Below are 26019 nucleotides of genomic sequence, written 5' to 3' on the forward strand. Positions count from 1 at the left end.
TTCAAAATAGTCAACTGCGGTGATCAACCAATGAGCGAACATTCGGGTCTATAACTCCGCCTAGATTTAACCCTTTAGCGTCCTCTATGCACCACTTACGGTCACAGGTGTCGGGAGACTGAAGCCAGCAGCACCGATCACACAGGGGCAATGCAGAGGACACGATCTACATCACTATAGTAACTGAACTCAGCACAGAGAGGGTTAACTGCAAAGAACAATCCCGGGATCCTGCTTATGAGAACAGGCGGAATATATATATATATATATATATATATATATATATATATATATATATATGCGCAATTTACTTGGGTGTGAACAGCTCCATTAACATACAGGTGTTATATAGAGTGAAGGCTCATTTGTCCGGATAGCGGGATATAGAAGGGTCTTACCGGGATATTATCAGGAGATTTGCATGTTCTATAACACGGACTCTTTAGGGAGGTAATGAGTGATATGATGGGGAGGGAAGTAATGTAATCTGGAGAAGATGAATGTAGATTGTAACAGTAACTATAATCACGGAGGAAGATGAGGGCAGTAGTCAGAACATTCAGAGGAGATCCCCCGGAGCAGATAGGAGGGAAATACCGATAGACTGATCAGGTGCAGCGATTATGGCAGGACAGGGAAAAACAAACACCGCAACCACAAGAGCAAAACACCGATCACACAACCTCTCAGTAGAGAAGACACAAGGAATTGTAGCCTTTCCATAGAACATGTGGGCGGCTCTGAGAAGAGCCTTTGGGTTGATGTGATGGAGCCGAGTAGAAGCAGAATTAACCTCCGAAGCCGTAGAGAGTGCGGCCCTGGCGCTTGAGGGCGTACACCACGTCCATAGCGGTGACGGTCTTCCTCTTGGCGTGCTCGGTGTAGGTGACGGCGTCACGGATGACGTTCTCCAGGAAGACTTTCAGGACACCGCGAGTCTCTTCATAGATGAGGCCGGAGATGCGCTTCACACCTCCCCTGCGAGCTAGACGGCGGATGGCAGGCTTGGTGATGCCCTGGATGTTATCCCGGAGCACCTTCCTGTGCCGCTTGGCTCCGCCCTTACCGAGACCTTTCCTTCCTTTTTTTTTTTTTGATTGAAAGAGCTTTATTTTCCGTTCAGTCATTACAAGTCGTACAATAAATTACAGTCACACAAAGCATGATAGTACAATACACAGCAAAGGTTCCCTAAGCTATACATCGCACACCATGCTACTCTAACATTCAGCTCAATCCTGCAATATAAAGGCACAAGAGATCAAACAAAAAACAAATAATACAATCTGTGATCGGGGTAGGGGTGTGGGCGACTATGTGGGGGTAGGGAGGGGGCGGATCACAGGGCCAAACTGTTGGGCTGTATCTTCAGGGAGACATGGGAGAAGGAGAGGGGTCTTCACTCCTCTTCTTCCTCATCAACGGCCGAGCTGTCCAAGATGGAATAGTCTCTAAGCAGGTTCTTGATGAACCTGCGGCAGTCCCGGACGGACATGTTTTCCCTGTTGATCACGAGGCGGTTCCTGGCAAGCCACACTGCGTCCTTAAAACAGTTCATAAGGCGCCAGGCCTCCTGGATGGCCTCCACGTCGTGGGTCCCAGGGAACAGGCCGTAAAGCACCGAATGGTACGATAGGCAGCTCCTGGGCACTGAGTCTCTGAGTTCATGTTCTAGGGCGTCCAACAGACCCTGTGCAAAGGGGCACTGCCAAAACACGTGGAAAGATGTTTCCTCCACGTAGGGGCAACGGGGGCAGTACCGGGTCTTGCACAGGTTGCGGGCATGCATGAATGACCTGAGAGAGAGACCTCCCATGACGGCCATCCACGAAAAGTCCTTGTGTCCATTGGTAAGCCGCTTTGAGGCCACATTGTTCCAAACTGTCTCTGCAGTGGCTGCGGGGAGTCCCGGAACCAGCTCGGTCAAGTCCTTAGCTCGGATGAGCTTGTGGATTGTCTTCGGCTTCCATAGGTCGGGTTTCAGTCCTTCCAGCTGGTGCTCCCTCACAAACCGGACAACATCCCCATAGAACCAGGGAGTGTTCCAGTTGTAAGGGATGGAGCTGTCCCACTTGTCCCAGCCCAGCTGTCTCCAGAGGGGCATGAGAAGCAAGCGAGACATGGACCTGCCCGCTGAGCCAGTCTTTTCAACAAGAGTCCGCTGCACCGTGACACATGCAAAGGAGGCCCTCAGCAGAGCGGGGATGTCGGGTATTCCCTTCCCACCCTTGCGGGGTTCCTTGTACATCACGGTCCTCTTGACTCTGTCCATTTTGCCCCAGACGAAGCCAAACACTGTCCGGGTGATGGCCTTGCAAACGGTGGTATGGGGAGGCCAGGCCTGTGCGGTATATTGGAGCACAGGCAAAACTTCACCGCGTCCAGACATCTTCTCTATGTAGCGAGTAGATTGCAAGATACTGAGTGCGGCCGAGTCCGGCTTATATAGCACATGGGCGGACCTGAAAGAAAACTAGAACAAAGATGACATCATCCGGGGGGCGTTTCTTTTAACCACATTTACATTCCTGACCCCTCCCCCTTTCCGTTGATTGGCTGAACACGAGACAAGAAGGTTTTGAATTTCCCGCCCATTCCAAAACGTTTGCTGCATTTTTCCGATTCTAAATAATCAGTTTTTTTTTCTTACCGCGATTCTCCCCAACATTCTAGAGAAGAGCAGTCGTCATTGTACCGAGCGGGAATGGTGATCGGGCAGGTGTGTGAGCTGTATGTTACACACATGGGAGAGGATCAATAGCAGCACAATAATCTGTCAGGTGTATAATGTGTGTGCGGGGAGCAGCAGATGGCAGAACAAATCTTGTGAATGGATCGATCACTCGGGCAGCATTACCAGGTCTACAGGACTGCTCACCCCCGGGCACCAAGACTCTGCACACATTGTACGACATTATATGGAGCCCCGATATGTGCAATGAGAGTGACCGAGAATAATCGTCCGAGAGCCTGATCCCACGTGTTAATACCATAAAAACAAATAAACCCATCAATTCTCAGGATGGATAACACCATGTGTACAACCAGTTAACGAAAGAGTTAAATGTACCTCCAAATTTGGGTAAATCAATAACTTCCTTAAATCACATCTATCCATAGAGATCGTCTATTTATCACAGCAGTATAAATCCTTACAGTTACAGTTTATACAGATCAGATACATTGTGTTACAATAGCGACACCTGGTGGTGAGAGCTTTGTATTATACTCTTTACATGTTACCAAATTGTAACAAGTAATATTTCCCAGGTGCTGACACAAGTTACAGAGATACAAATAGATACAACTATGGATGTTGACTAAGACTTACACCCCCTGCTTATTCTATACCAGATATAAGAGCAGCTGAAATTGTTGTGCTGTTATTGTAAGAGTCTGTAAGAGGATCAGGAACAAATAAATACATCTGCATTGTGCTTGATATAACAAAACATAATAATAAAGTGATGTAATATAGAAGAGTTTGTATATTAGGATGTGGAGCTACAGATTTTCCATCTCCCAGATCCTGAATTATGTGATCTCCTTGTTGGAGTTGCGGGGCAGGAGCTGTGGATTTATAGTGTTTTGTTTAGTTTTTTAATTTAATCCATAATTACATTAATACCCATAAAATCTAATTATGAATTAAATTATTTAATTGTTCACTAATGATGCATCCACTAGTTATTGATCATTAATACATTGATTAATTATTATGGTTGTAAATATTTATAAATTATATGATCCATGTAAAAGGTGGATATCATGGGGGATAGAGATGAGCGAACTTACAGTAAATTTGATTTGTCACAAACTTCTCAGCTCAGCGGTTGCTGACTTTTCCTGCATAAATTAGTTCAGCTTTCCAGTGCTCCATGGGCTGGAAAAGGTGGATACAATCCTAGGAAAGAGTCGCCTAGGACTGTATCCACCTTTTCCAGCCCACGGGAGCACCTGAATGCTGAACTAATTTATGCAGGAAAAGTCATCAACTGCCGAGCCGAGAAGTTTGTGACGAATCAAATTTACTGCAAGTTCGCTCATCTCTAATGGGGGGATATTAATCAATTCGTGTTGTGGAAAGTTATTTGAGTAGACTGATTTTTCAGCAGTTTTTTGGCGCAATGTGTTAAAAAAAAAAGGAGTTACTGGAAGATATTTTATTTGCGCAATAGTTACCAAAGTGTGGTCCAGGCTTACTTAGGTTTTTGACTTTTCAAAGAACTTTGCCCTCAAAATTTGTGACTTTTAGAAAAGACTTTGGTTTCTGAGCTATTCGGTTTGTCACACAAAAAAAGCACAAAAAGTGACTGCGCCTGGCAACTTGCTACAAAAGTAAACAAAAAGAAAGTCCAAATGACTTGATAAATCCCCCCACCCCATGTTCCTTATAATATGATATAATGGCATAATATGATATGTATCATGTTAATCCAGGGATCCCTCTAGTGGTGTATAGTAATAGTGCAGCAAGTTTTTCTTAGATATCAAGAAGATGGAGGCCGTGATTGTGACATAATGGCCACGCCCCCTTGTGACATCACATCACACCCACTCTATTCATGTCTATGGGAGGGGACGTGTTAGCAGACACGCCCCCTCCCATAGATATGAATGGAAGAGGTGCGGCATGACCATGACATAAACCACAACTGCCCCAGGAACCCTGCATTTGTTTAGAAAGTCGGGTGTTGCGGGAGATCACGGAGGTCCTGCTACTGGGATAGGGGATAAGATGTCTAGCAGTGGAATACTTCTTCAGGGCAGGCAGTTGCACCCACCCCCACTTCTTGACAAAGATTCAAAACACGTATTGAGGTGGTGGTGGGGTGTACTCTCTGAGTCCTCAGCATGTCAATAACAGGTAACTAATACTGTTTGTAAATCATGTGGCATAATAGCGTGCACTATGAGGGAGATGTGACACTGTTGGTTGATAGTTGTCTCTGGGAATATTCCAATATGTGCACCCTATCTTGTGTTTTTGGGGTTGGTGTTTTTTAGGGGTGGGCCATTTTAAAATGGGAGGGCTCTCTGTTGCTGTATGTAATCCTTTTTGTAAATAATAAAGCATTTTGTGGACACTTTCTTGTGTCAGTCTATTATAGGTTATTTAATTTTTGGAAACACTTGGAAAAAGCCATTGTGTGTTCCGATACCTTAGTGTGCATTATAACACTGGAAGAAATCTGACAACAACCAGGGATATTTTATCCACCCTCAAGGGTAGAATCAGAGAGAGTATTCAGTGCAGTAGGATCCGTCATCACCCCCTAAGACAACAAGTCTGCCAGCAGCATGGAACATGTAACCTCCTGTGCCAGATGCCACTGAGAAGACAGTACAACCGCCACCCCTGCATCATATAGATCACATACCAAATAGATCATATTCATCACATAGGTCAGTGATGGCAAACCATATTGAGTGCCCAAACCGTAATAAACACCAACTTTTTTTTTCCCTCAAAGTGCCAGCACAGCAATTAAATCAGAATACTGAGGTTTAGGTTTAGAAAAAACAACTTAGGTAGGCAGTATGTTCCCCCACAATAGGTAGGCAGTATGCTCCCTCACATTAGGTTGTAGTTCCCCCACATTAGGTAGGCAGTATAGTTCCCCCACATTAGGTTGTTGTAGTTCTCCCACATTAGGTTGTAGTTCCCCCATATTAGGTTGCAGTCCTCCCACATTAGGTGCAGTATAGTTCCCCCACAGACATACAACCTTCAGCCATATATAGTGTATGGCTGGAGGCTGTATGTCTGTGTACAGCCTCACAGTGCTCCATCCATCGCTCCTCTGGTCAGGGGTCATGACCTAATCTTAATAGACCATAGCAGTAGGTACCGGGACCGGAGGAGCGGTGGTCGGAGCGCCGAAGCTGAAGTGTAGCTGGTAAATTACCATGTTGGCCAGCGCGCGTCCTCCTCCTAGATGCTTCGCTCCTTCGTTCCTATGGGCGCACGCATGCACTACCTCCCTGCGGCCCCTGCATTTTTAAAGTTAACGCGGGGCCGGAGAAAGGTAATCAGGGACATCTTTGTGTCCGAAAAGATCTTTCAGGACACAGGGATTTCCCGGTTTACCGTGCCTGGCAAACTATGGCTGCGTGCCCACGCGTCCCATAGGTTCGCCATCACTGACATAGGTCATATAGAGGTGTAAATAATAGATATTATATACAATCCTGTATTCAGGATATGGATCCTTCTTCATGGTATAGTCAAGTACATCATATTGATCATATAGACCATATTAGTCATATAAATAATTTCCTCCATTATGTGAAGTACCCATCTACTATAAAGCAGATCACATTGATCAGTATCCCAAAGGCTTCTCGGCCTTTTGGCTAAGATCAAGTGTAGTATCTGTTCTTATCAGTTTTCATGCTGGTGGGGATGGGTGCTGCATGGAGGATGCAGGTGTACCAGGGCTTTCCGGGGCTGGTTCTGAGGAATCAGCTTGACGGCTGCCCCGATGTGACCTGTTCCCTCCGGGTCTCGCCATGAGGCTGAGAGGGTCTAGAGCCGAGGTACTTTGTGCCTCGGGGAGTGGTGACCCCGAGGTGCCGAAACTCACTGGGAGGATGGACTCACTGAGTTAAAGCACGGGCACCATAATCTCTTCCCCTTGTGGCACTCACCTCTTGATTCCCGGCCTTCTGGCTAAGATCAGAGAAATTTTTATAGATCCGGCCGGATGTCCGGGCAGTATATCTGCACACATTCACTTATTTATTTCTTTTTTTTCTCACTGTGTCACTTTTTGTGTGTTGTGTGTTCACAGGATTTGTCAGGATGCGGTAGCCCTTCCGGGTGTCCCTCCTGGCGGTCTAGGGGAGGTGTGTGTGGCCATTAGGTTTCGCACCTCCCTGCAAACACCCCGGGTACTCCTGCTTTGGCAGGGTACCTACCGTAATCGGCTCTGCGGGCAGATACCTTGGCTGACGCCAAGGGGGATGCCGGGAGCATTTGTGGTCCCCTAGTAGCTTCGGCGAAAAGGGACATCGAACCTAGAACCTCGCAGGTACCTTTTGGTCCGGAGGCGAAGGGTAAGGTTTGTTGGGGGGGCCTCTCTCCTATCGGAGAAGGGCTTGCGATAGACCGCATCCTTTGTGCACGTTTTTTTTTAGTGTAACACGTTTGCACTTTTTCTTGCACTTTGGGTGAATCGAAAGCACGTTCCTCGGCTTTAGATAAAAAAAAAAAATTAAACCATAATTAATACCATCCACTTACACCACTACACCCCGTGGTCCTGCCATTTATTGTGGCTCACCACACTACCACTAGAGTGGTTCCTATGCTTCCTGGCTGACCAAAACATCAACCAGGAACCATAGTAACTTAGAAGTGGTCTGTGGTCACCACCTGCAGAACCACTTCTTTACTGGGGGCATCTTGCTAATTACCTACAATGTCCATCTGTTGTCTGTTCCATTTGCACAACAGCATGTGAAATTGATTGTCAATCAGTCAGTGGCATGTAGTTCCCCCACCCCCACCCCCTCCCTAACATTAATGTACAGGGTACATTAACACGGGCAGGGGTTTACAGCAAGTTTCCCGCTAAAAGTTTGAGAGAAACACACTGTAAACCTCCGCTCGTGTGAATGTACCCTAAAAACACTACACTTCACTAACCCAAAATAAAGAGTAAAACACTACATATACTCTACACCCTTACACTGTGCCCCCCCCAAATAAAAAAATTAAAAAAACATCTTTTAAGTCAGATTTTCCAAAACGGAACCTAGAGCTGTTGCAAAATAACAACTCCCGGTATTGCCCGACAGCCATTGACTGTTCAGGAATGTTGGGAGCTTTGCAACAGCTGGAGGCACCCTGTTTGGGGAAAACTGACATACAGTATTTTTGGTGGAGGAAGCAAGTGTAATGCTTGCATCCAGGTCCACCTCTATGAAAATCCCTAATTTAGGCCTCAAATGCACATGGCGCTCTCTCACTTCGGAGCCCTGACGTATTTCAAGGCAACAGTTTAGGGCCACAAATGCGGTATTTCCGTACTCGGGAGAAATTGCGCTACAAATTTTTGGTGGCTTTTTCTCATTTTACCCCTTATGAAAATGTAAAGTTGGGGTCTACACCAGCATGTTAATGTAATTTTTTTTTTTTTGTATAACTGTTTATTTAAAGAATTTTGTATTTTAATACAGAAGAAAAATACGACATATGTACAGTGAGCATACAATATATAAAGCAAAATTTGCAACCTTATATATAAAGGAGAAACACTGTAGAGATGAAGGAGGAGGAGAGAAAGGGAAAGAAAGTAAAATTAAAAGAGAAATAATTATGAAATAAAAAATTAAAATTAAAAATAAAAGAAAGAATATAAAATAAAGAGAGAATATTGCATGGCCATGGCGCATCAGTGGTTATTCAGAGAATCATCATAATCCTCCCAAAGCCTCCATATCTTCTGAAAGAAGTGTAATTTTATTTATTTTTTTTACACCAACATGCTGGTGTTGCCCCATACTTTTAATTTTCATAAAAGGTCAATGGAAACAAAGAACCCCAAAATGTGTAACACACTTTCTCCCAAGTACGGAAATACCCCCATCTGGGGGCGCACAACAAGGCTCAGGAGTGAGAGTGCACTATGTGCATTTGAGGCCTAAACTGGTGATTTGCACAGGGGTGGCTGCTGATTACAGCGGTTCTGAAATAAACGCAAACAAATAAACACCCACATGTGACCCCATTTCAGAAACTTCCCCACTTATGGAACGTAACAAGGAGTTTAGTGAGCATTTACACCCCACAGGTGTCTGACAGATTTTTGGAACAGTGGTCCGTGAAAATGACAGCCAACTGTTACAAAGCCCACTGTTACAAAGATCTGTCAAATGCCAGTGTTATGTAAATGCTCACTGTACCCCTTTTTTATGTTCCTTGAGGGGTGTAGTTTTCCAAATAGTATGCCATGTGGGGTGCTTCTCGCTGTTCTGGCACCATGGGGGCTTCCTAAATGAAACATGCCCCCCAAAAACCATTTCAGCAAAATTCGCTTTTCATAAGCCCATTTTTGCTCCTTCCCTTCTGAGCCCTCTAGTGCACCCGCAGATCACTTGAGGAATTTCCTTACTCGAGAGAAATGGGGTTTTGGGGGACATTTTAACCTATTACCCCTTATGAAAATGAAAAATTTGGGGTAACATAAGCATTTTAGTAAAAATAATTACATTTTTCATTTTAACGTCCAACGTCAAACACTTGTGGGTTGTTAAGGCTCACTGTACCCCTTGTTATGTTCCTTGGGAGATTAAGTTTCCCAAATGGTGTGCCATGTGGGGTGTTTTTCACTGTTCAGGCACCATGGGGGCTTCCTAAATGAGACATGACCCCAAAAACCATTTCAGCAAAATTTGCTTTCCAAAAGCCCAATGTCCATCCGTCCATTCTGAGACCTCTAGTGCACCCGCAGATCACTTTACATCCACGTATAATATATTTCCTTACTTGAGAGTAATGGAGTTTCAAATTGTGGGGGATATTTTCACCTATTACCCCTGGTGAAAATTTAAAATTTGGGGTAACATCAGCATTTTAGGTAAAAAAATATATTTTTTTTTCATTTTCACGTCCAACTTTATTGAAAATTTGTCAAACACCTGTGGGGTGTTAAGGCTTACTGTACCCCCTGTTACGTTTCTTGAGGGGTGTAGTTTCCAAAATAGTATGCCATGTCGGGTGTTTTTTGGTGTTCTGGTACCATGGGGGCTTCCTAAATACGACATGGCCACCAAAATCTATTTCAGCAAAATTGCACTACAAATTTTTGGTGGCTTTTTCTCCTTTTACCCCTTATGAAAATGTAAAGTTGGGGTCTACACCAGCATGTTAGTGTATTTTTATTATTTTTTTATACCTCATATGTGGGTGAAAAATGCTCTGCGGGCGCACAACAAGGCTCATGAGTGAGAGTGCACTATGTGCATTTGAGGCCTAAACTGGTGATTTGCACAGGGGTGGCTGCTGGTTACAGTGGTTCTGAAATAAACGCAAACAAATAAACACCCACATGTAACCTCCCACTAATGGAATGTAACAAGGAGTTTAGTGAGCATTTACACCCCACAGGTGTCTGACAGATTTTTGGAACAGTGGTCCGTGAAAATGAAGAATGTAATTTTTCATTTGGACAGCCCACTGTTACAAAGATCTGTCAAACGCCAGTGGGGTGTAAATGCTCACTGTACCCCTTTTTTATGTTCCTTGAGTGGTGTAGTTTTCCAAATAGTATGCCATGTGTTTTTTTTTTTTTTTCGCTTTTCCGGCACCATGGGGGCTTCCTAAAGAAACATGCCCCCACAAACCATTTAAGCAAAATTTGCTTTCCAAAAGCCCAATGTTGCTCCTTCCCTTCTGAGCCCTCTAGTGCACCCGCAGATCACTTTCATCCTCATATAATATATTTCCTTACTCGAGAGAAATGAGGTTTCAGATTTTGGGGGACATTTTAACCTATTACCACCAAAATTTGGGGTAACAAGCATTTTAGTAAAAAAATTAACATTTTTCATTTTCACGTCCAACTTCCACGCAAAACTGTCAAACACCTGTGGGGTGTTAAGGCTCACTGTACCCTTTGTTATGTTCCATGAGGGGTGTAGTTTTCAAAATAGTATCCCATGTGGGGTGTTTTTGGCTGCTCTGGCACCATGGGGGCTTCCTAAATGTGATATGCCCCCAAAACACCATTTCAGCAAAATTTGCTCTTTAAAATCCCATTGTTGTTCCTTCTCTTCTGAGCCCTCTAGTGCACCCACAGAGCACTTTACATCCACATATGATGTATTATCTTGCTCGAGAGAAATTGGGTTACAAATTTTGGGGGACTTTTTCTTCTTTTACCCCTTGTAAAAATAAAAAATGGGTCTACAAGAACATTTTAGTGTAAAAAATGCAGACTTTGATTTTTCTCCTTCACTTTGCTGCTATTCTTGTGAAACACCTTGTTAAAGTAGAATATGTCATGTAAAACCAATCTCGGAATCAGAATGAAAGGTAAAAGCATCTCAGAGTTATTAATGCTTAAAGTGACAGTGGTTAGAATTGCAAAAAATGCTGATTTGGAGTTACATTGTGTTATTTGAGTGTTCCCTTTATGTTTCTGAGCTGTGTAGTTCTTTGCTTTTGGGATGAAATGAACATAAGAGAACTGATGAAGCAGATTGCCTCACACTATTGTGCCTAACACATGAGATTCCACTTATATCCCTCCAAGTAAACAGGTACCAGCCCATTAATCTAACAGATTTGAAAAACTGGAAGCGTCTGGAAATGTTTTAGATCTAAAAGTTATCACAAATATCATCCGGTCTGGATGAAGCCTCAGGAGCATTTACTGCATTCACAATGAGGACTGAATCCATCAGCCTCATCTCCTGTCCTCTGGGGACCTCTAGTGGTGGTTTGTAGTATAGTTTCCATCTGTCTTCATGTGCTGTATGTAAACTCACTGCCAATCTTCATATCCTATTAACCCCTGCAGTGACTTTTCAGGTGTTTTGTCTTTGATCAGTTCACTTTGTTGTTACATCAGTAATTATTCTATTTAGAAACATTATAATTGAGGCTTTGAAGCGCTAATATTAATCATCTGAACAGAATAGAAAAAAAATATATTGTTTCCCCTCCAAGGATTAAACCGAGATCTCTCCTGTATCGACGGGCTCCCGATCGGCGGCTGTAACCATCAGTCTGTGCACACGGTTGGTTCCCTGTGTTATTTCATACATTTTATCCTACAGCCCAGTACACACTACTGATCTCCGCACAGCAGCTTTATCCCCTGTACATCTGATCGGAGGAGCCGCATCATCTATTTACTGGATGTTTTATTGATGATTTGTATTTCTGCCTTTTACCATCCAGTGATCCAGTTGTATTTTACCCCTTTTATTTGTTCTCTATTTTTATTACATTGTACATTTATTGTTTATGTGGATATAGAAGAAAGTTACTGTCAGTTCTAGTCCCAGGAAGATCTCATCCCCCATAGACCCCTGATCACACCCAGCAGATTATTACCGCAATGACAATCAGGGGCCGGAGGTCTAGGAGAGAATTTCCCGGACGATCTCTGCAGATCTATAAACGATCAGGTATAATCTCCGTCCATCGTCCTCTCTTCTCACTTTATTCTATCACATTTTATATGGATGAAGAGTAAAAGATCGGGAGAAGCGATCAGCAAGATCGGGAAATCACTGTCCACGAGGAGCCGATAGATACACAATGAACACAAAGTATGGAGCTATAGCTCCGCCCCCAGGCGGCAACAAACGGTTAAATCATTGTTAACCCTTCAGTGACCGCGGTATTTTTTGGTCGTAACAATTTCTGCTCTTTGTTCCCCAACAATCCTCTCTCCTAGACCTCCGGCCCGATTGTTACTGCGGTAATAATCTGCTGGGGGTGATCAGGGGTCTATGGGGGATGAGATCTTCCTGGGACTAGAGATGGCGCAGACCCTCCCTGTAATGTGTCTGATCGATTGTTTCCTGCCCAGTCTGTCTGCGATCAGATCTGATGGTGGGAATATGTATACAGGACCGAACCGATAAGAGATCTGATCGTATCCGGGAGACACAAGGACCTGAATCTCACAATTTGTATAGATGTCCCGGCATCTAAACGGAACCGCAGAAAAGCTACGGGAATCCCGGCGATACCGATCACCACTGTGATACCGATATGTCCGGTCAGTGCAGGAGACACAAACCCCAGACCCGAGACACAATTACTTATTTTGGCGTTAACGTGTATATATACGGTGCTGATGTAACCAGCAGCCAGATTATGTATCACAGACCGCGATCCCGGAGCAGCACAATATGTACAGTATAAAGCGGCTGCACTGGTATAAACTCGGCCACAAAGAGAATAAAGCTAATTCTAGCAGATAGAAGCTCCAGCTCTATTATAGACAATGTGGCGGCTCTTAGAAGAGCCTTTGGGGTGACAGCAGGAGGCGGAGCAGGTTACTTGGCGCTGGTGTACTTGGTGACGGCCTTGGTGCCCTCGGACACGGCGTGCTTGGCCAGCTCTCCAGGCAGCAGCAGGCGCACGGCGGTCTGGATCTCCCGGGAGGTGATGGTGGAGCGCTTGTTGTAGTGAGCCAGGCGGGAGGCTTCTCCTGCGATGCGCTCGAAGATATCGTTGACAAAGGAGTTCATGATGCCCATGGCCTTGGAGGAGATGCCGGTGTCAGGGTGGACCTGCTTGAGCACCTTGTACACGTAGATGGCATAGCTTTCCTTCCTGGTCTTCCTCCGCTTCTTGCCGTCCTTCTTCTGAGTCTTGGTCACGGCTTTCTTGGAGCCCTTCTTGGGGGCTGGTGCAGACTTGGCGGGATCAGGCATGATGATCACTCACAATCCTTCTTCACTAGAACAGAGAGAATAATGATGCTTCCTCCTCCCACCGCAGCCGTATTTATAGGCAGCCCATGCAAATGAGAACTGCTGTCTGCTCGTTATTCTACAGGAGGAGCAAGTCATGTGACCTGTGGGAGTGTCATTAGCCCCGCCCAGTGAATGATTTATTGGTGTTTCTTCAAGTCTCGTCACCATTGGTCGGATTCACATCTACCCAATCACAGGAGCCGGAGGGCGGAGCAGAAACATATAAAAGGCAGCAGAAAGAGAATAACGGTGACATCTCGGAGGAAATTCTCTTGTTCTTTTAGGATTCACTTATCGTTATGTCTGGACGCGGCAAACAAGGAGGGAAGGTTCGGGCCAAGGCAAAGACCCGCTCATCCCGGGCAGGACTCCAGTTCCCCGTCGGTCGTGTGCACAGGCTCCTCCGCAAAGGGAACTACGCCGAGAGGGTGGGCGCCGGTGCTCCGGTCTACCTGGCCGCTGTGCTGGAGTATTTAACCGCTGAGATCCTGGAATTGGCCGGTAATGCCGCCCGGGACAACAAGAAGACCCGCATCATCCCCCGTCACCTGCAGCTGGCCGTGCGCAATGACGAGGAGCTGAACAAGCTGCTGGGTGGGGTGACCATCGCCCAGGGAGGCGTCCTGCCCAACATCCAGGCCGTGCTGCTGCCCAAGAAGACCGAGAGCAGCAAAGCGGCCAAGAGCAAGTGATCACCGCTTATCCCAGATCATCCCGAACACCAAAGGCTCTTCTAAGAGCCACCACATTGTCTCCTACAGAGCTGGCGCCGCTGATCTTGTCTAATAAGGATTAGATTTCTTATGACATGTTGTTTATACAGGGGTTATAGTAGAACTGAAGTTTCTTTCATTAAGTGTGAGACGGATTGGACACCTTCACTTCTGTTTTTCGGCTCTGTAAAAAAATCTAAAGAAAACTGTTCCTATAGCAGAATGTGACCCTCCGGACAAGGACAGTTTCCTGCTCACTCCATCCCCGCTACCCTCACTAAGAGGGATGGGTACAGTTTCTACATATGGATTTTTGGGGTGCAGCCAGCCTTCCCCCCGCGCCGCACTTATGCCATCTGCCACCTACCTGTTCTAAGACTACAACTCCCACAGCATGCACTTACAGTGGGGGACATGCTGGGGGTTGTGGCACTTACAGTGGGGGACATGCTGGGGGTTGTAGCACTTACAGTGGGGGACATGCTGGGGGTTGTGGCACCTACAGTGGGGGACATGCTGGGGGTTGTAGCACTTACATTGGGGGACATGCTGGGGGTTGTGGCACTTACAGTGGGGGACATATTGGGGGTTGTAGCACTTACAGTGGGGGACATGCTGGGGGTTGTAGTCTTAGAACATGTAGCGGGCAGAGGGTGGATTTGCGGCGCAGGTGGGAGAATGCTGAATGTTGTTCTGTTTGTGGTAAACGAGACTGATCGGAGCTGATCTGCCGGTAATGTGATCTCTACGGTGGGGAGTAGCGGATTATTACAGCAGGAAGATCCCCTGAAATATTGTTACATATAATCTGTTGGCTGTAATCTCCCCATGGAGTATAACCCCCATCATTACACGTTTAGGGAAATGATTCATCCCCTTACCCTCTGTCTGTAGAAGGCTCCGCCCGCACATCATGTTAGAGATCATCGCTCTGTAGAGACTTCTCCGCATCAGCCTCACTAGGATCCCCTCATCTGATCCTCCGTTTCCCCTCCGCCGCCCTTGTCTTCTCCCTGGACAAAGACAACAACATAGGAATGTAATCACGTGTACAGGGACCAGACAAAGAGCGGGAAATTCAAAATCTCCAATGAACATAAACTATCTGGGTTATCGCTCCGCCCACAAAGTTAACCCTTCAGTGTCCTCGTTATTTATGCTCTTCGTTTCCCCTTCATAGCCCATGGTCATGTGTCAGGAGACTGAATCCTTACAGACCGGGGGGGCGCTCTTCTCTAACCCCAGAATATGCACTGCAGTCCCCGGAGCCCCCGGTCACATTACACTGCAGTCCCCGGAGCCCCCGGTCACATTACACTGCAGTCCCCGGAGCCCCCGGTCACATTACACTGCAGTCCCCGGAGCCCCCGGTCACATTACACTGCAGTCCCCGGAGCCCCCGGTCACATTACACTGCAGTCCCCGTAGCCCCCGGTCACATTACACTGCAGTCCCCGGAGCGCTCTCTGCTTCACTAGTCCCAATCCCTATATACACTTACATGGTGCACTATAGTAGAGCGCCCCCATACATTCGGGGCTGCATTGACTTTATATTACGTTTTCAAGAAATAAGCCCAATAATTATCCGGATGGATAAAACACCATGTGCACAACCTATTATCTAAAGGGTTACATTAACCCCAAATCTCTGGTAAATCAATTGTTTCCTTATATCTATCCATAGATCGTCTATTTATCACAGCAGTATAAATCCTTACAGTTACAGTTTATACAGATCAGATACATTGTGTTACAATAGCGACACCTGGTGGTGAGAGCTTTGTATTCTAATCTTTACATGTTACAAAATAGTAACAAGTATTTGTATTTCCCAGGTGCTGATACAAGTTACAGAGACACAAATAGATACAACTATGGATGGTGACTAGTGTTGCTCGCGAATATTCGCAATTCGAATTTTATTCGCGAATATCGCATATTCGCGAATATAGCGCTATATATTCGTAATTACGAATATTCGTTTTTTTTTTTTTTTTTTTTCACAGTACACATCACAGTGATCATCCCTCTCTGCTTCCAGCTTGTGTGGTGTAAAGAAGGCTCTAATACTACTGTGTGAGACCGGCGTGCGAATTTTCGCATATGCTAATTTTCGTATATGCGAATTTTCACTTAAGTTAATTTTTGAATATGTAAATTTTCGCATATGTTAATTTTCGCACACGCGAATATTTGCATATGCGAAAATAAAACGAGAATATTACGAATATGCGAATATTCGCGAATATGACGAATATTCATCCACATATTCGCGAATATTCGCGAATTCGAATATGGCCTATGCCGCTCAACACTAATGGTGACTAAGACTTATAATAACACAGCACAATAATTTCAGCTGCTCTTATATCTGGTATAGGATAAACAGGGTGTAAAAGTGTCCTAAGGGGATCTAGAACAAATAAATACGTCTGCATTGTCCTCAATATAACATATAATAAAGTGATGTAATATAGAAGGTTTGCATATGAGGGTGAGGAGTAACAGATATTTATCTCCAGGATCCTGAATTATATGATCTCCTTGTTGGAGCTGCGGGGCAGGAGCTGTCACCTCTGACCGGGCTCCGGGGAGTGTTCGGGCCGCCAGGAGAGGAGAGAGATGCCGCAATATAGAACATGATCCGGGGAGAAAGGAGACAGGGATAGCGGGGACCGGAGAGGACAGCGGAGGGAGCGGAGAGCAGTGAGGGGGTCCGAGGGGCTGAAGATGGAAGTAGAGGTAAGGAGCAAGAAGGAGAAAAGTCCGGAGGAAACAGCAGCACCTGGGATCCTCCAGGATTTACTCCAATGGGTGTAAAGTAATAGTCCCGATCCAGATACAATAGATCCCCTATTCTCTGTAGGATTATATCCCCGGATCTCTCGTCTATTATCTTTTGGTCTCCAGCTTCTTATTGTGATTTGTTTTTCCTCCCAGAATATAGTTGCACATGACCTGTATGGATTCCTGTGTATTATTGGGATCATAAAGTGAACATTACAGTGATGTATTACAAGGATGAGAGAGGAAAGACCACATACCGGCCTCTGCACTATTCCTGCCCCTGTTTGTTGTCGTATCCCCTCATTCTCCCGAGGAGTCCGGATAATATTGCTCTTCACCGGGAAACCCGGATCCGAACCTGGAGATATTCAGGCAGCATTGATTAAAATATTGGGTGAATGTTTGTCAATTTGTCCATCGCGGCTTTTTGCTTAGGGATTCGTCACATTCAGTATAAAGGTTGTTGTGTCATCTGCCTTAATACAAACCTAACACTAAATCCTAAATCTAGAATTAATGATATTTATTCTGAAATAAGAAGTATAAATGTCTATTATGATTTAGTGAAAAGCTCCATAGGGTCTTCTTGTCTCTATCTTATACAGCAGGAGGCCGCGGCTGTAACACATAACCTGTCCCTACTGCACAAGTCATATAATTGTTAGATGTATTAGTTATTATTATATTATTTTTAATATTTTGCAAACACAATCAGACAAGGACAGAATACATTCATACAAAAATTATTCTACCATTTTTATTACTAGCAGAAGTCCCACACTGAATGAGGATTGGTTGATGAGGTCACATGATCTGTTCCGGCCAATTAACAGATACTTTCCCATTACTGTCAATCTTAATAAGCAATTAGAACGTTCTCTGCTCAATTATAGAGAAACATTCTAATTGCTAATTGAGATTTACAGTTAGGGAATAGTATCCGCCTATTGGCCAGAACAGATCATGTGACTTCATCAGCCAATCCCCATTCAGTGTGGAACATATTAAGATTTGCCCGAGTTGAATAGGGAACTATAGTGAATGGAAGAAGGATTTGTGCCGATCTTTCTGGTCACTTACCTGACTGTGTGTACAGCCGCCTCCCTTTTATAATTCGGAATATATGACCCCAATAATACACATGAACCCCCGGTGTCATACGGGTAATGTACAAGCAGTTCCTGTAATGGAGAAACAAATGACAATAGGAACCTAGAGACCATCAGTTACTAGACAAGGGATCCGGAGATATAATAGGAGACAGTATAGATAGGACCTCATTATTAGTGTTGAGCGGCATAGGCCATATTCGAATTCGCGAATATTCGCGAATATATGGACGAATATTCGCCATATATTCGCGAATATTCGCATATTCGTTATATTCTCGTTTTATTTTCGCGTATGCGAAAATACGCGCATGCGAAAATTAGAATATATGGAAATTCGCATATGTTAATTTTCGCATATTCGAATTTTCGCACGCCAGTCTCACACAGTAGTATTACAGCCTTCTTTACACCACACAAGCTGGAAGCAGAGAGGGGTGATCACTGTGATGTGTACTGTGAAGAAAAGAAAAAAAAAAAAAAAAACGAATATTCGTAATTACGAATATATAGCGCTATATTCGCGAAATTCGCGAATTCGCGAATATGCGATATTCGCGAATAATATTCGAATTGCGAATATTCGCGAGCAACACTACTCATTATAGAGATGGCGCCCCCTATACTGTAGCCTCCTGTGTGTAATAGAAGCTCCTGGACACATCAGATCTCCAGCCGCCTCACTCGGTACATGGATACACCGGGACTGGCTTTATACAATGACCGGAAACAATCGCTGACCCGTCCTCGTGTTATTACAAGGAGGGAGAGGACGGGACAGAATCAAAGAGCGGGAAACTCAAACCCCCGGAGAGGAGCCAAAGAGCGGTCAGTATCCGGCTATAGAACCGTTGGTTATTTTCCCGTTCATTCTACGGGATCAATAGGGGGCGCTGTCCTGTTGGTGGTTAATTACAGAATGGTGTCGGCTAGTAATGTATTCTCCGCAGTGTACAGTGTTAGTACAGAACTCCCGGGCAGCGATCATAATCAGGGCCATGTAATGTTACATTCTACGGTCCCTCCACATGTTCAGGGGAAGGAGTCTCCACATCCTATTATATTCATGGCTCTATATAGAATCACATCACCTCCCACCCGAACTGCTACTAGTTTCCCTGTCACTATACACATCGGCCAATAGTCATCTATATGACAGGACACAACTCGGGCCATTGATATTAAGTCCTAGTAAATCCCCAAAACGGGTTCTCTCCTTATACAGCTTCTATAGCCCTTTCATCCCAACCACGTTAACTATAGAGATAATAGATTATAATAGATATAATAGACCACTACGACAGATACACAGCAGTGCAGACACAAGGAACTCTAGCTTTTTCCATAGAACATGTGGGCGGCTCTGAGAAGAGCCTTTGGGTTGATGTGATGGAGCCGAGTAGAAGCAGAATTAACCTCCGAAGCCGTAGAGAGTGCGGCCCTGGCGCTTGAGGGCGTACACCACGTCCATAGCGGTGACGGTCTTCCTCTTGGCGTGCTCGGTGTAGGTGACGGCGTCACGGATGACGTTCTCCAGGAAGACTTTCAGGACACCGCGAGTCTCTTCATAGATGAGGCCGGAGATGCGCTTCACACCTCCCCTGCGAGCTAGACGGCGGATGGCAGGCTTGGTGATGCCCTGGATGTTATCCCGGAGCACCTTCCTGTGCCGCTTGGCTCCGCCCTTACCGAGACCTTTCCCTCCTTTACCGCGTCCAGACATCTTCTCTATGTAGCGAGTAGACTGCAAGATACCGAGTGCGGCAGAGTCCGGCTTATATAGCACAGGAGCGGACAGAGAACAATGACGACTTCCGGGGCGTTTATTTTTACAGAATTTACATTCCTGGCTCCTCCCTCTCCCTCCGCTGATTGGCTGAACACTGTAACGGTCCCTATTTTGAATCTCCCGCTCCTTCTACATTACTCGCAGCTATTAGTTTGCGGCTGGTTACTAATCCGATCCTTCTCAAAATGTAACGAATAATCTTTAGGAGATCTGAGGAGCAGTCAGTCGTCTGCAAGATTTATATTACCAGCGATATCGGCGAGAATCCGGCCAGTGTAGAATAAAGAGGAAAATCTACCGAACACCGTGAGCAGCTGCATTCATGTTACCCGTCAGGTTCAGGTGTTTGCGCACAGCAGAGAAGCAGATAGCGCTTCTGGTCGGTGAGATTCGGTATTGTACAGATCACAGGGGAAATGATTTATATACAATCGATGAGGCGATTATATTGAGTCCCTAGAAGGTGGGATCAATCCCCCCGCTCTTTATACTCAGAGGATCTGTCGGTACCGGGCAAAATGGCGACAGCTCCGGGTATTACAGCAGCGGTTCTAGTACGAGGAGCGATGTGAGGGCTTCTGATTAGGTCACTAGGGCTGCTATACACTGAAAGAGTTAATAGACCGCCAGGACAGGACAATGGAGGGATTTAGAAGTGATTTTGTGGCTGAGAAGGAAACATCATAGTGGTGTCTATTAGCGGGACATGCACCGCTGCTGCCTCTACCAGGGATTAAAAGAAAAGCACATTTGGATCGTCCACCAATATTAATATCTTAGGCAATGAAAGGGTTAAGATGACAGGAAACAATTGTTTACCATAATCCTGCGGACCCGGCCCCGGACTCTGTATGAGCCCAAGCGAAGTATCGGGGGATTCAGATCGTTTTGGTCTGAAGAACGATCCATTCACAAGAATCGATCACTCGGGCAGTATTACCAGGTCTACAGGACTGCTCACCCCCGGGCACCAAGACTCTGCACACATTGTACGACATTATATAAAGCCCCGATATGTGCAATGAGAGTGACCGAGAATAATCGTCCGAGAGCCTAACCCCACGTGTTAATATATGGTAGAAGGGGAGAGATCGGAATAGATCAGCAGATGATCGGGAATATTACAATCTCGGGTGATCAGTCAATGAATCTCCAGTATCGGGGATATAGCTCTGACCATAGTGTTAACCCTTCAGTGTCCTTGCTGCCTGCCTTGTATTCCTCCTTCATATCCCGATTACTTGTTATATATGTCAGGAGTCTGAAGCCAGCAGTCCTGACCGGAGGGGACCGATCCTCTGTAACCCCCAGAATATACACTGCAGTCCCCATAATACCGGTCACCCCCAGGAACTAATACCGCAGAGGACAATTCTATACCTGCACATTTCCAGCACTGAAAGGGTTTATTCTAGAGAACTATACTGGATCCTGCTTATGAGAACAGGCGGAGAATCGGGACAGAACTGGAGACATTCAGGAATCAGCTCGTTCTATAGATAATTTGGTGGCTCTGATAAGAGCCTTTGTGTTGTATGCGGGTCCCGGGTAGATCTAAGCTCTCTCCCCACGGATCCTGCGGGCCAGCTGGATGTCTTTGGGCATGATGGTGACCCTCTTGGCGTGGATGGCGCATAGATTGGTGTCCTCAAAGAGTCCCACCAGGTAAGCCTCGCTGGCCTCCTGCAGGGCCATGACCGCCGAGCTCTGGAAGCGAAGATCAGTCTTGAAGTCCTGGGCGATCTCTCTTACCAGGCGCTGGAAGGGGAGCTTCCGGATCAGCAGCTCGGTGGACTTCTGGTAGCGGCGGATCTCACGGAGAGCCACTGTACCTGGACGGTAGCGGTGAGGCTTCTTCACCCCACCAGTGGCGGGAGCGCTCTTCCTGGCGGCCTTAGTAGCCAGCTGCTTGCGGGGAGCTTTCCCTCCGGTGGATTTACGCGCGGTCTGCTTGGTCCTGGCCATGATTCTCTATAGACAAGTCAGTAAGAAGTGATCGGGAGAGGAAAGAGCAGAACAGTTATAGTCCTGGCCTCATCGTGATTGGATAAAGTAAGCCACACCCCCTACATCCCATTGGCTGATTCATATAAAGCTGAGCCCGCCAAAACACATGGGGCGTCAGCCATCGATCTTTGTTCAGAAGAGGCGGGGCCCATCCTGGCCCTATTCGGTCCTGCCTGCGGACAGACGTAACTCCCGGTAATAGCGCCCTCCCCCGTGTCCCCTCAGACATGACGCGGTGCAGTATTCCGAGTGTTCAGATTGTCTGCCGCTCTCCCATATATAGGCTATTCGTGACTGCATGGCTTTATATAGTAATAAGACTAAGCAGCCCAATAACCCTCAGAATAGGGAAAATACAGGGTTACATTCATCCCCAAATCTCTGGTAAATCAGTTTCCGTAATCCCGTCTATCCATAGAGCGTCTATTTATTAAAGCAGTGTAAATCCTTACAGTTTATACATATGAGAAACATTGTGTTACAATAGCGACACCTTGTGGTGAGAGATTTATATAACCTTTTATGTTGCCGATTTGTATCAAGGAGATATTTTCGCCAAGCGCTGACACTATCAGTGTTACAGCAGAACATCCTCAGTTCAGTGTTCATAAGGGGATCTAGAAGTAAAGGCAGATGCATTGTGATTTATATAACAATATAATAAAGTGATGATAATATAGAAGGGATTTATATCACTATCATAACTATATGTCCAGGGTGATATCCGGGCGGTGATCATACAGCTCTGTCTGGAGAAGGTGGTGGCTCTGAAAAGAGCCTTTGTGGGATAAGTACAGGACGAGGCTCCCCATTATTTCTTAGCCGCGCTCTTCTTGGCTTTAGTCACCTTCTTAGCCGGGCTCTTGGCAGCTTTGGGTTTGGCCGCCTTCTTAGCCGGGCTCTTGGTCACCTTCTTGGGAGCAGCCTTCGGCTTCTTGGGGCTCTTGGCCGCTGCAGGCTTCTTGGCTTTCTTCGGGCTCTTGGCCGCTGCAGGCTTCTTGGCTTTCTTCGGGCTCTTGGCCGCGCTCGGAGCCTTCTTTGGCTTCTTAGGGGATTTGGTCGCTTTCTTAGCTGCTGCAGGTTTCTTGGCCGCAGCCGCCGGCTTCTTCTTGGCCGCCTTGTCCTTAGTCTCCAGCTGGTTCTTGTTGATCTTGAAGGATCCGGAGGCGCCGCTGCCTTTCACCTGGAGCAGGGTTCCCTTGGTCACCAGCCCCTTGATGGCCAGCTTCAGGCGGCTGTTGTTCTTGTCTACATCGTATCCTCCGGCAGCCAGAGCCTTCTTCAGGGCGGCCAGAGACACCCCACTGCGCTCCTTAGAGGCGGACACGGCTTTAACGAGCAGCTCGGACACGCTGGGACCGGAGGATTTGTGGCTTTTCTTAGCGCCCCCTGCGGCTGATTTCTTCGGCTGCTTCTTGGACTTCGCGGCCGGATCGGCGGGAGGAGCAGCGGCTGGTGCGGTTTCTGCCATAGTTTATCGCTGCCGTCTATAACAATAAAAATACTGCGGAAGAGAAATATAGATTGCGGAGCTGCTGGCGACTCTTATATAGTCAGTGGCTGCGCTCTGATTGGCTGCTGAGCTGCCATTTTCATGAGCTGTTATTGGCTGACACAGAGCACAGGCCCCGCCCCATTCTGTCTGGTCCCTAAGAATTAAACAACCTACTTCTCATTATACCAGATAGGAGAACAGATACAATTGCTGTGCTGTGTAAATATAAACTTTAGTAACCAACCATAGTTGTTGTATCTATTTGTAACAATTGTATCAGCCTTTGGGGAAATAGAAATACTCGATGTTACAATTTGGTAACATGTAAAGATTAGAGTATAAAGCTCTCACCAGCAGGTGTCGCTGTTGTAACAGTCACTTATTGATTTCTCAGAGATTTAGGAGTAAATGTAAATCCTCTAGGTAATAGGTTGTGCACATCGTGTTTTACCCAACCTGAGAATTATTGCGATTATTTTCTCTTATGATATATTAATGCTACAGCAGCCCCCCAGATGTAGAATGGATATGGGGGCGCTCTCCTGTACTGCGCCATGTATATAGGGATAGGAATAGTTCTCTGAGGACGTATATTGTCAGCATTCAGATGTCTGTACAGGAGCAGCCGGTTATCAGTGTGAACACCCGAGATGCGGCACCGCGTTATGTCTGAGAGGACACGGGGGAGGCTCCCGGGATTGTTCTCTGCGGTTAACTCTTTCAGTGCTGAGAACTGTGCAGTTATGTAGGATGGTGTCATGTGACTGGGTATGGTCGGATCTGTGCTCTGGGGATAGAGAGGAGCGATCCCCTCGGTCAGCACTGCTGGCTTCAGTCTAATGACAACTGTGACCGCTGACCGACAGACATAAGGAGGACACTGAAGGGTTAACTGTGTGGGCGGAGCTATAGCCCCGATACTGGAGGATCATTGGCTGATCACCGGAGATCATGTGATTGTGATATTCCCGATCTTCTGCTGATTTATTATTCCGATTTCTCCCCTTTTATCATATAATAACACGTGGGGTCAGGACGGGGTCAGGCTCTCGAACGATTATTCTCGGTCAATCTCATTGCACACATCGGGATTCCATATAATGAGAAGCGGGAAAATAGCGGAGAGGATTGTTGGGGAACAAAGAGCAGAAATTGGCACGACAAAAAAATGCCGCGGGCACGGAAGAGTTAACAATGATTTAACCGTTTGGTGCCTCCTGGGGGCGGAGCTATAGCTCCATACTTTTTGTTCATTGTCTGTTTATCGGCTCCTCGTGGATCCTGATCTTCCGATCTTACTGATCGCTTCTCCAGATCTTTTACTCTTCATCCATATAAAATGTGATAGAATAAAGTGAGAAGAGAGTAATGGACGGAGATTATACCTGATCGTTTATAGATCTGCAGAGATCGTCCGGGAAATTCTCTCCTAGACCTCCGGCCCCTGATTGTCATTGCGGTAATAATCTGCTGGGTGTGATCAGGGGTCTATGGGGGATGAGATCTTCCTGGGACTAGAACTGACAGTAACTTTCTTATATATCCACATAAACAATAAATGTACAATGTAATAAAAATAGAGAACAAATAAAAGGGGTAAAATACAACTGGATCACTGGATGGTAAAAGGCAGAAATACAAATCATCAATAAAACATCCAGTAAATAGATGATGCGGCTCCTCCGATCAGATGTACAGGGGATAAAGCTGCTGTGCGGAGATCAGTAGTGTGTACTGGGCTGTAGGATAAAATGTATGAAATAACACAGGGAACCAACCGTGTGCACAGACTGATGGTTACAGCCGCCGACCGGGAGCCCGTCTATATAGAAGAGTCCTGGGGTCAAGCTGTTCAGGCGATTAATTAGCGCTTCAATTATAAGGTTTCTAAATAAAATAATTTCTGATTTAACCACAAATTGATTTTAAATTGATCAAAGGCAAAACACCTGAAAGTTCACTGCAGGGGTTAATAGGAAATGAAGATTGGCAGTGAGTTTACAGCACATAAAGAGAGATGGAAACTATACTACAAACCACCACTAGAGGTCCCCAGAGGACAGGAGATGAGGCTGATGGATTCAGTCCTCATTGTGAATGCAGTAAATGCTCCTGAGGCTTCATCCAGACCGGATGGTTGTAGCTTCAGTGGCGTTGCCACCCGGGTGCGGGGGGTGCGGCCCACACAGGGTGACACCAACCTAATGGGGTGACACAAAGACGCTCCGCAGCATCCCCCACCCGGCCTTCACGGTGCGCCCGTCCGTAAACATGTTTGCATGTTTTTATATAGGAAAAGTGGGTGATTTGAACTTTTAACATGGAAGGGGTTAATGCAGCGGTCTTCAAACTGTGGCCCTCCAGATGTTGCAAAACTACAATTCCCAGCATGCCCGGACAGCCAACGGCTGTCCTGGCATGCTGGGAATTGTAGTTTTGTAACATCTGGAGGGGCACAGTTTGAAGACCACTAGGTTAATGTGTGTCTTTCAAACTTTTATTAAAACTTTTTTATTTTATTTATTTCTTTAATGATTCCTCCTATAAGTGTTATAAAGTGTAGATTCCTCAGACAGATGAATAGAGTTCTATTGATCTCTATTAATCTGTGTGCTCTGTGATCCATTGATAGAGCCTGGTCCAGCCAGGATCTATCAATGACAGAGCTTGGACT

At 45.8% G+C, this 26019-nt stretch overlaps 6 protein-coding genes and 1 pseudogene across 6 annotated transcripts; 2 read left to right on the plus strand and 5 right to left on the minus strand.

Moving 5' to 3' along the window:
- Positions 1 to 559: 559 nt before the first annotated feature.
- Positions 560 to 3433, minus strand: LOC130348020 (histone H4-like). Its single transcript, XM_056554695.1, has 2 exons — positions 3352 to 3433; positions 560 to 1081 (listed from the first exon to the last, which is right to left on the minus strand). The coding sequence occupies exons 1-2, from the start codon at positions 3431 to 3433 to the stop codon at positions 789 to 791; spliced, it is 375 nt and encodes a 124-aa protein (XP_056410670.1). The 3' UTR covers positions 560 to 788.
- Positions 3434 to 6337: 2904 nt separating this feature from the next.
- LOC130348026 (U2 spliceosomal RNA) lies at positions 6338 to 6497 on the plus strand (annotated as a pseudogene).
- A 6510-nt stretch (positions 6498 to 13007) lies between these two features.
- On the minus strand, positions 13008 to 13401 carry LOC130348008 (histone H2B 1.1). The gene has a single exon (XM_056554684.1). It carries the CDS (start codon positions 13399 to 13401, stop codon positions 13021 to 13023), a length of 381 nt encoding a protein of 126 aa, XP_056410659.1. The 3' UTR covers positions 13008 to 13020.
- Positions 13402 to 13742: 341 nt separating this feature from the next.
- On the plus strand, positions 13743 to 14212 carry LOC130348014 (histone H2A type 1). Its single transcript, XM_056554690.1, has one exon. The coding sequence runs from the start codon at positions 13743 to 13745 to the stop codon at positions 14133 to 14135; it is 393 nt and encodes a 130-aa protein (XP_056410665.1). The 3' UTR covers positions 14136 to 14212.
- A 4835-nt stretch (positions 14213 to 19047) lies between these two features.
- On the minus strand, positions 19048 to 20144 carry LOC130348010 (histone H4). Its single transcript, XM_056554686.1, has one exon. The coding sequence runs from the start codon at positions 19775 to 19777 to the stop codon at positions 19466 to 19468; it is 312 nt and encodes a 103-aa protein (XP_056410661.1). The 5' UTR covers positions 19778 to 20144; the 3' UTR covers positions 19048 to 19465.
- A 979-nt stretch (positions 20145 to 21123) lies between these two features.
- LOC130348003 (histone H3) lies at positions 21124 to 21808 on the minus strand. Its single transcript, XM_056554680.1, has one exon. It carries the CDS (start codon positions 21806 to 21808, stop codon positions 21398 to 21400), a length of 411 nt encoding a protein of 136 aa, XP_056410655.1. The 3' UTR covers positions 21124 to 21397.
- An 853-nt stretch (positions 21809 to 22661) lies between these two features.
- Positions 22662 to 23321, minus strand: LOC130347999 (histone H1B-like). The gene has a single exon (XM_056554677.1). It carries the CDS (start codon positions 23319 to 23321, stop codon positions 22662 to 22664), a length of 660 nt encoding a protein of 219 aa, XP_056410652.1.
- Between the last annotated feature and the right edge of the window lie 2698 nt (positions 23322 to 26019).

This window comes from Hyla sarda, unplaced genomic scaffold, assembly GCF_029499605.1.
Source record: "Hyla sarda isolate aHylSar1 unplaced genomic scaffold, aHylSar1.hap1 scaffold_860, whole genome shotgun sequence".
NCBI lineage: Eukaryota > Metazoa > Chordata > Amphibia > Anura > Hylidae > Hyla > Hyla sarda.

Excerpts from the sequence above, each read along its gene's own strand:
- LOC130347999 (XM_056554677.1), bottom strand. The coding sequence starts at position 23,321 with ATGGCAGAAACCGCACCAGCCGCTGCTCCTCCCGCCGATCCGGCCGCG.
- LOC130348020 (XM_056554695.1), bottom strand. The coding sequence starts at position 3,433 with ATGCAGATGTATTTATTTGTTCCTGATCCTCTTACAGACTCTTACAAT. Across the intron at positions 1,082-3,351 it reads TTCAGCTGCTCTTATATCTG|GAAGGAAAGGTCTCGGTAAG; the intron begins GTATAGAATAAG and ends AAAAAAAAAAAG.
- LOC130348010 (XM_056554686.1), bottom strand. The coding sequence starts at position 19,777 with ATGTCTGGACGCGGTAAAGGAGGGAAAGGTCTCGGTAAGGGCGGAGCC.
- LOC130348008 (XM_056554684.1), bottom strand. The coding sequence starts at position 13,401 with ATGCCTGATCCCGCCAAGTCTGCACCAGCCCCCAAGAAGGGCTCCAAG.
- LOC130348014 (XM_056554690.1), top strand. The coding sequence starts at position 13,743 with ATGTCTGGACGCGGCAAACAAGGAGGGAAGGTTCGGGCCAAGGCAAAG.
- LOC130348003 (XM_056554680.1), bottom strand. The coding sequence starts at position 21,808 with ATGGCCAGGACCAAGCAGACCGCGCGTAAATCCACCGGAGGGAAAGCT.